Below are 7,919 nucleotides of genomic sequence, written 5' to 3' on the forward strand. Positions count from 1 at the left end.
AAACAAGGATTTGAAATTATTGTATGAAAATATATGTTAATTTCGGGTATTGTTTTCCAATTGTTATTAAAAGATTAATTGGTCAAATCTTGTTTAAAACAAAGATTTCAAATTGTATGAAAATATATATTAATTTCAGATTTTATTTTTTTTCCAATTGTTATTAAAAGATTAATTGGTCAAATCTTTTTTAAAACAAAGATTTTAAATTGTATGAACATATATATTAATATCAGATATTTTGGATATTTTGTTAGTAAAAGATTAATTGGTCAAATCTTTTTTTAAACAAGTATCTTGGATTGTATAAAAATGGATATTGATTTCAGATATCTTTTAAAAAAATTTTTTGAAAAAATTATTTGTAAATTTTTTTTTAAAAACAAGTATTTCAAATTTGTAAAAAAATATTTTAATTTCAGATATATTTTTTAGAATTGTTATTAAAAGATTAATTGTTAAATCATGTTTTAAACACAGATTTTAAATTGTATAAAAATGGATATTAATTTCAGATATTTAAATTTGTTTTATTAAAAATCAATTGGTAAAATCAATTTTGAACAAATATTTTAAATTGTATAAAAATGGATATTTATTTTAAACATTTTTTTTTTACAAATTGTTGTTAAAAATTGGTAAACCTTTTTTAAACAAAGAATTTAAATTGTATAAAAATGGATATTAATTTCAGATATTATTTTTCTAATTGTTATCAAAAAATAGTAAAATCTTATTCAAACAAAGATTTTAAATAGTATGAAAATGTATATAAATATCAGATATTTTTTTCAAAATTGTTATTAAAGCATTATTGGTGAAATATTTTTTAAACAAATGTCACACAATTTTATATAAGAAACTGTAAAAAAAAAAAAAACACAATCAATTCAATATTTAAATAAATATTACCAAAATTTCGAATTAATTGGAAAAAAAAGTTATTTATTTTAATACAAATAAAAGGTGTAAAAAATGTTGACGAAATGTACTTAAATGTGTTATTTCTGTTCATTAAAGTAGTTCTGCATTAAAAAAACCCCGTAATAATTATTTTGAAAAATGCGTTTTTAAAATGATGTGAAAAAAGAAAAAACAATGTCAATAAAAACAAAAACAAAACATTAATCAACTCAAATGACGACATTTCTGCATGGAATATAAAAAGTCTTACTTCATTGTTCTCATTGTTAGAAGTGACACTTGTTCAACACAAACACACACACACACACACACACACACACACACACACACACACACACACACACACACACACACACACACACACACACACACACACACACAGTTAATTACATTCAATCCTCTAACATAAAGTTATTAAGTTGGTAAAAAGTAATTTTCGAAAGAATCTATCTGTAGTTCACATCACGTCCACTAGGTGATATCCTAGAGGTGACCACTTGTTGTGTGCAGGTGAGTGAGATGGAGGAAGACCTGAGTCCAGTCCAGGAGGACGAAGGCCAGAACGCAGTCTCTCAGCTGGCTCGCAAAGTAGGACAACTTGTGTGTCCACACAAGGACATCTCGCTGAACTTTGACCCCTGTGTGTGTCCAACAGATGCAAGGGGCAGGGGTCAGAAGCTGGAACAGAATGTCAGCTCTTTTCTACAAAGACGACCAGCATCAACTTCTCCAGGAGACCGAAAGTCCTCCTGTCCCTGACCAGTGAGTGGACTACTTTATATACAGAGATTTTTATATATTTTTATTTTATATTTTATTAAATGTAGGTCTAAGTGAGACCTACATAAAGGTTTTTATATCATGTCTCTACGACATCCTTAACGGACGTTACAAGCAGTTTTGTCTGTGCTTTTTCCTAGGGGGTGCTAATGCGCAATTTTGAGTTTTGGGATTTGTTTTTTTATTAGATCGCAATTTTCACCAGTCCTGATGTGTGTGTCCAGTTTGAGTTTTGAAGCATTTTAAGAGGGTCAAATTACAGCTCAAAGAGGCAAAAATTACATTTTTTTAGGGAACGTTTGTTTTGAAGAGGTGTTTGCCAACTTCCTGTTGATTTTTGCTGAAAGATGTTATTTTATGAAATGTAGGTCTAAGTCAGACCTACATAGAAGATTTTCTTTCATGTCGCTACGACATTCCTAACGGAAGTTAAAAGCAGTTTTGTCTGTGTTTTTTCCTAGGTGGCGCTAGGGAGCAATTTTGAGTTTTAGGGTTTGGTTTTTTATTAAATAGCAAATTTTGCCAGTCCTGATGTGTGTGTCCAGTTTGGTGAGTTTTGAAGCATTTTAAGGGGGTCAAATTACAGCTCAAAGAGGCAAAAATGACATTTTTTAGGCCATTTTTGTTTTGAAGGTGTTTTTGCCAACTTCCTGTTGATTTTTGCTGAAGGATTTCAGTGTATGAAATCTAGGTCTAAGTCAGACCTACATAGAAGATTTTCTTTCATGTCGCTACGACATTCCTAACGGAAGTTAAAAGCAGTTTTGTCTGTGTTTTTTCCTAGGGGGCGCTAGAGAGCAATTTTGAGTTTTAGGGTTTGTTTTTTTATTAAATAGCAATTTTCGCCAGTCCTGATGTATGTGTCCAGTTTGGTGAGTTTTGAAGCATTTTAAGGGGGTCAAATTACAGCTCAAAGGGGCAAAATTTACATTTTTTAGGGAACTTTTGTTTTGAAGGGGTCTTTGCCAACTCCCTGTTGATTTTTGCTGAAGGATGTCAGTTGATGAAATCTAGCTCTAAGTTAGACCTACATAGCGGGTTTTGTTTCATGTCTCTACGACATTTCTAACGTAAGTTACAAGCAGTTTTGTCTGTGCTTTTTCCTAGGGGGAGCTAGGGCGCAATTTTGAGTTTTGGGGTTTGGTTTTTTATTGGATGACGATTTTTGCCAGTCCTGATGTGTGTGTAAAATTTGGAGAGTTTTGAAGCATGTTAAGGGGGTCAAATTACAGCTCAAAGAGGCAAAAATGTAGTTTTTTAGGAAACTTTTGTTTTGAAGGGGTTTTTGCCAACTTCCTGTTGATTTTTGCTGAAGGATGTCAGTGTATGAAATCTAAGTCTAAGTCAGACCTACATAGAAGATTTTCTTTCATGTTTCTACGACATTCCTAACGGAAGTTACAAGCAGTTTTGTATGTGCTTTTTCCTAGGGGGCGCTATGGCGCAATTTTGAGTTTTGGGGTTTAGTTTTTTTATTGGATGGCAATTTTTGCCAGTCCTGATGTGTGTGTAAAATTTGGTGAGTTTTAAAGCATGTTAAGGGGGTAAAATTACAGCTCAAATATGCAAAAATTTAATTTTTTAGGGAACTTTTGTTTTGAAGGGTTTTTTGCCAACTCCCTGTTGATTTTTGCTGAAGGACGTCAGTGTATGAAATCTATGTGTAAGTTAGACATACATAGTGGGTTTTGTTTCATGTCTCTACGACATTCCTAACAGAAGTTACAAGCAGTTTTGTCTGTGCTTTTTCCTAGGGTGCGCTAGAGTGCAATTTTGAGTTTTGGGGTTTGGTTTTTTATTGGACGGCAATTTCTGCCAGTCCTGATGTGTGTGTAAAATTTGGTGAGTTTTAAAGCATGTTAAGGGGGTCAAATTACAGCTCAAAGAAGCGGCGGTATAATATAATAATAAAACCTTAGAAATACAATAGGGTCCTCTGTCCCAAAGGGACATTCGGTCCCTAATGATCCCCTTCCACTTGGTACATTGAGAAGTAGCTGGCCTGCAGGAAAAGTGTGTCCACCCCTGGTGTACGCCGTGCTTACCGCAGTCCATTAAAATGTGTATTCAAATACTGATGAGAAAGAATCTCTCCTATGTGTTTCAGTCCACTTGCAGCGAGGCCAGAGGAGCCTCCTCCAGCCACAAAGCGTTCTGGGTTCTGGGACAGCTTCGCCGCCAACTGGGCCGCCAAGAAGCAGGCGGAGACTGATGCCGCCGCCATGAAGATGCAAGAAGAGGAGGAGGAGGTGGAGGAAGCTGCTGAGACACCAGCCGGAGCGTCTGAGGACCAAGTGGCGTCGCAGGAGAGGCGTGGCGGCGAGATGAACGAGGGCAGTGAAGGCAACAACTCCTTCTCCAAATATATGTCTCTGGGAGGAGGAGGAGAGGACGCCGCCTTCAGGTGGAACTTTGTCTCCAGCAAACTGGCCGAGATGAAAAGTAAGAGCGTCGCCAAGAGCAACTCGCAATAAGTCACGTGACACGCCCGCAATAATAGATGACATCACACCTGTGCTTTGTCACATGCCACAAACCCCGTTTCCATATGAGTTGGGAAATTGAGTTTGATGTAAATATAAACAGAATACAATGATTTGCAAATCCTTTTCAACCCATATTCAGTTGAATATGCTACAAAGACAACATATTTGATGTTCAAACTGATAAACTTTATTTTTTATTGCAAATAATAATTAACTCAGAATTTCATGGCTGCAACACGTGCCAAAGTAGTTGGGAAAGGGCATGTTCACCACTGTGTTACATCACCTTTTCTTTTAACAACACTCAATAAGCGTTTGGGAACTGAGGAAACTAATTGTTGAAGCTTTGAAAGTGGAATTCTTTCCCATTCTTGTTTTATGTAGAGCTTCAGTCGTTCAACAGTCCGCTGTCATATTTTACGCTTCATAATGCGCCACACATTTTCCATGGGAGACAGGTCTGGACTGCAGGCGGGCCAGGAAAGTACCCGCACTCTTTTTTTTACGAAGCCACGTTGTTGTAACACGTGCTGAATGTGGCTTGACATTGTCTTGCTGAAATAAGCAGGGGCGTCCGTGAAAAATACGGCCCGTAGATGGCAGCATATGTTGTTCCAAAACCTGTATGTACCTTTCAGCATTAATGGTGCCTTCACAGATGTGTAAGTTACCCATGCCTTGGGCACTAATGCACCCCCATACCATCACACATGTTGGCTTTTGAACTTTGCGTCGATAACAGTCTGGATGGTTCGCTTCCCCTTTCGTCCGGATGACACAATGTCGAATATTTCCAAAAACAATTTAAAACGTGAACTCGTCAGACCACAGAACACTTTTCCACTTTGCTTTAGTCCATCTTAGATGATGTTGGGCCCAGCGAACCCGGCGGTGTTTCTGGGTGTTGTTGATAAATGGCTTTGGCTTTGCGAAGAAGAGTTTTAACTCGCACTTACAAATGTAGCGGACAACTGTCGTTACTGACAGTGGTTTCCTGAAGTGTTCCAGAGCCCACGCGGTGATATCCTTTACACACTGATGTCGCTTTTTGATGCAGTGGCGTCGGTGAAAAAGACAGCGCTTAGATGGCAGCATATGTCGCTTCAAAACCTGTATGTACCTTTCAGCATCAGTGGTGCCTTCACAGATGTGTAAGTAACCCATGCCTTGGGCACTAATACACCCCCATACCATCACACATGCTGCCTTTTGCACTTTGCGTCGATAACAGTCTGGATGGTTCGCTTCCCCTTTGGTCCGGAAGACACGATGTCGAATATTTCCAAAAACAATTTAAAACTTGAACTCGTCAGACCACAGAACACTTTTCCACTTTGCTTCAGTCCATCTTAGATGATGTTGGGCCCAGCGAACCCGGTGGTGTTTCTGGGTGTTGTTGATAAATGACTTCGACTTTGCCTAGAAGATTTTTAACTCGCACTTACAGATGTAGCGAACAACTGTCGTTACTGACAGTGTGTTTTTTTAAGTGTTCCTGAGCCCATGTGATGATATCCTTTACACACTGATGTTGCTTTTTGATGCAGTGGCGTCCGTGAAAAAGACAGCGCTTAGATGACAACATATGTTGTTCCAAAACCTGTATGCACCTTTCAGCATTTATGGTGCCTTCACAGATGTATAAGTTACCCATGCCTTGGGCACTAATACACCCCCATACCATCACAAATGCTGGCTTTTGAACTTTGCGTCGATAACAGTCTGGATGGTTCGCTTCCCCTTTAGTCCGGATGACACAATGTCGAATATTTCCAAAAACAATTTAAAACGTGAACTCGTCAGACCACAGAACACTTTTCCACTTTGCTTTAGTCCATCTTAGATGATGTTGGGCCCAGCGAACCCGGCGGTGTTTCTGGGTGTTGTTGATAAATGGCTTTGGGTTTGCGAAGGAGAGTTTTAACTCGCACTTACAGATGTAGCAAACAACTGTCGTTACTGACAGTGTTTTTTTGAGGTGTTCCTGAGCCCATGTGATGATATCCTTTACACACTGATGTCGCTTTTTGATGCAGTGGCGTCCGTGAAAAAGACGGCCCTTAGATGGCAGCATATGTTGTTCCAAAACCTGTATGTACCTTTCAGCATTAATGGTGCCTTCACAGATGTGTAAGTTACCCATGCCTTGGGCACTAATGCACCCCCATACCATCACACATGCTGGCTTTTGAACTTTGCGTCGATAATAGTCTGGATGGTTCGCTTCCCCTTTAGTCCGATTGACACAATGTCGAATATTTCCAAAAACAATTTGAAACGTGGACTCGTCAGACCACAGAAAACTTTTCCACTTTGCTTCAGTCCATCATAGATGATCTCGGGCCCAGAGAAGCCAGCAGAATTTCTGGATGTTGTTGATAAATGGCTCTCGCTTAGGCGTAGTAGAGTTTTAACTTACACTTACAGATGTAGCGACGGACTCTATTTAGTGTCAGTGGTTTTCTGAAGTGTTCCTGAGCCCATACGGTGATATCCTTTACACACTGATGTCGCTTTTTGATGCAGTGGTGTTAGAGGGATCCAAAGTGCGTAACATCATGGCTTACGTTCAGTGATTTCTCCACATTCTCTGAACCTTTTGATGATATTACGAAGCGTGGATGGTGAAATCCCTAAATTCCTTGCAATGGCTGCTTGAGAAATGTTGTCCTTAAACAATTTGCTCAGGCATTTGTTGACAAAGTGGTGACTCTCGCCCCGTCCTTGTGAGCATTTCACGGAAGCTGCTTTTCTACCCAATCGTGGCACCCACCTGTTCCCAATGAGCCTGCACACCTGTGGGGTGTTCCAAATAAGTCTTTGATGAGCATTCCTCAACTTTTCTCAGTCTTTTTTGCCACTTGTGCCAGCTTTTTTGAAACTTGTTGCAGGCATCAACTTCCAAATGAGCTAATAATTGCAAAAAATGACAACGTTTACCAGTTTGAACGTGAAATATCTTGTCTTTGCAGACTATTCAATTGAATATAAGTTGAAAAGGATTTGTTGTATTCTCTTTTTATTTAACTTTTACACAAGGTGACAACTTCACTGCTTTTGGGGTTTGTACCAAGCACATATTTATACACAATGCTGGCATGTTTCATGATCAACATCCTTCAATTGTTGTGAAAGTTTGGCTTGATTTTGGATGTTTGTGCAACACTTATTGCCTCAAGCTCAACTTCAGAAGAAGAATATGAAAAGGAAGTTCCGCAAAGTAATATTTAAGTTGAATCATCTTTTTAACTTCTTATCTCGCTTGTGACATCGAAGTGAACAACGGTGAACAATCATAACTTCACAGTAGCTGAATAAATGTACATTTGAAGAAATATTAAAATATTTACTTGACATTTCCATCCAATTTCTGGGTGATTTAGAAATCCAAACCATCTCGGAGACAGCGATAAAAGATGTTTCAGGAACATTCTAGTCATGCATACTGTAGATGTGTGAAGGAAGTAATTATATGTAGGAAGTCATTGAAAATGTAGTTAATACTTTCCTTCCAAAAACAACAACAAAAACCTCAAATCTCAAAGCAATATGACGCTTTATGTTTTATTAGGATATTTGTCATCACATATATAAATATATATATATATATATATATATATATAAATATATATATATATATATATATATATATATATATATACATATATAAAAAGGTATATATATATATATATGGATATATATGGATATGTATATACTGTATATGTATAT

General features: G+C 37.5%; 1 protein-coding gene across 1 annotated transcript in view; it reads left to right on the top strand.

Annotated features, from left to right (window-relative positions):
* Positions 1-4,815, top strand: part of LOC133561390 (uncharacterized protein C1orf232) — a 5,601-nt gene extending 786 nt beyond the window's left edge. The window contains exons 2-4 of the mRNA XM_061914698.1: positions 1,435-1,512; positions 1,580-1,686; positions 3,812-4,815. Of these exons, the coding sequence (XP_061770682.1) occupies positions 1,435-1,512; positions 1,580-1,686; positions 3,812-4,178 (552 nt within the window). The 3' untranslated portion in view covers positions 4,179-4,815. The remainder of the gene's footprint in view (positions 1-1,434; positions 1,513-1,579; positions 1,687-3,811) is intronic.
* The last annotated feature ends 3,104 nt before the right edge of the window (positions 4,816-7,919 follow it).

The sequence above is a fragment of the Nerophis ophidion genome, linkage group LG11 (assembly GCF_033978795.1).
Source record: "Nerophis ophidion isolate RoL-2023_Sa linkage group LG11, RoL_Noph_v1.0, whole genome shotgun sequence".
Lineage (NCBI taxonomy): Eukaryota > Metazoa > Chordata > Actinopteri > Syngnathiformes > Syngnathidae > Nerophis > Nerophis ophidion.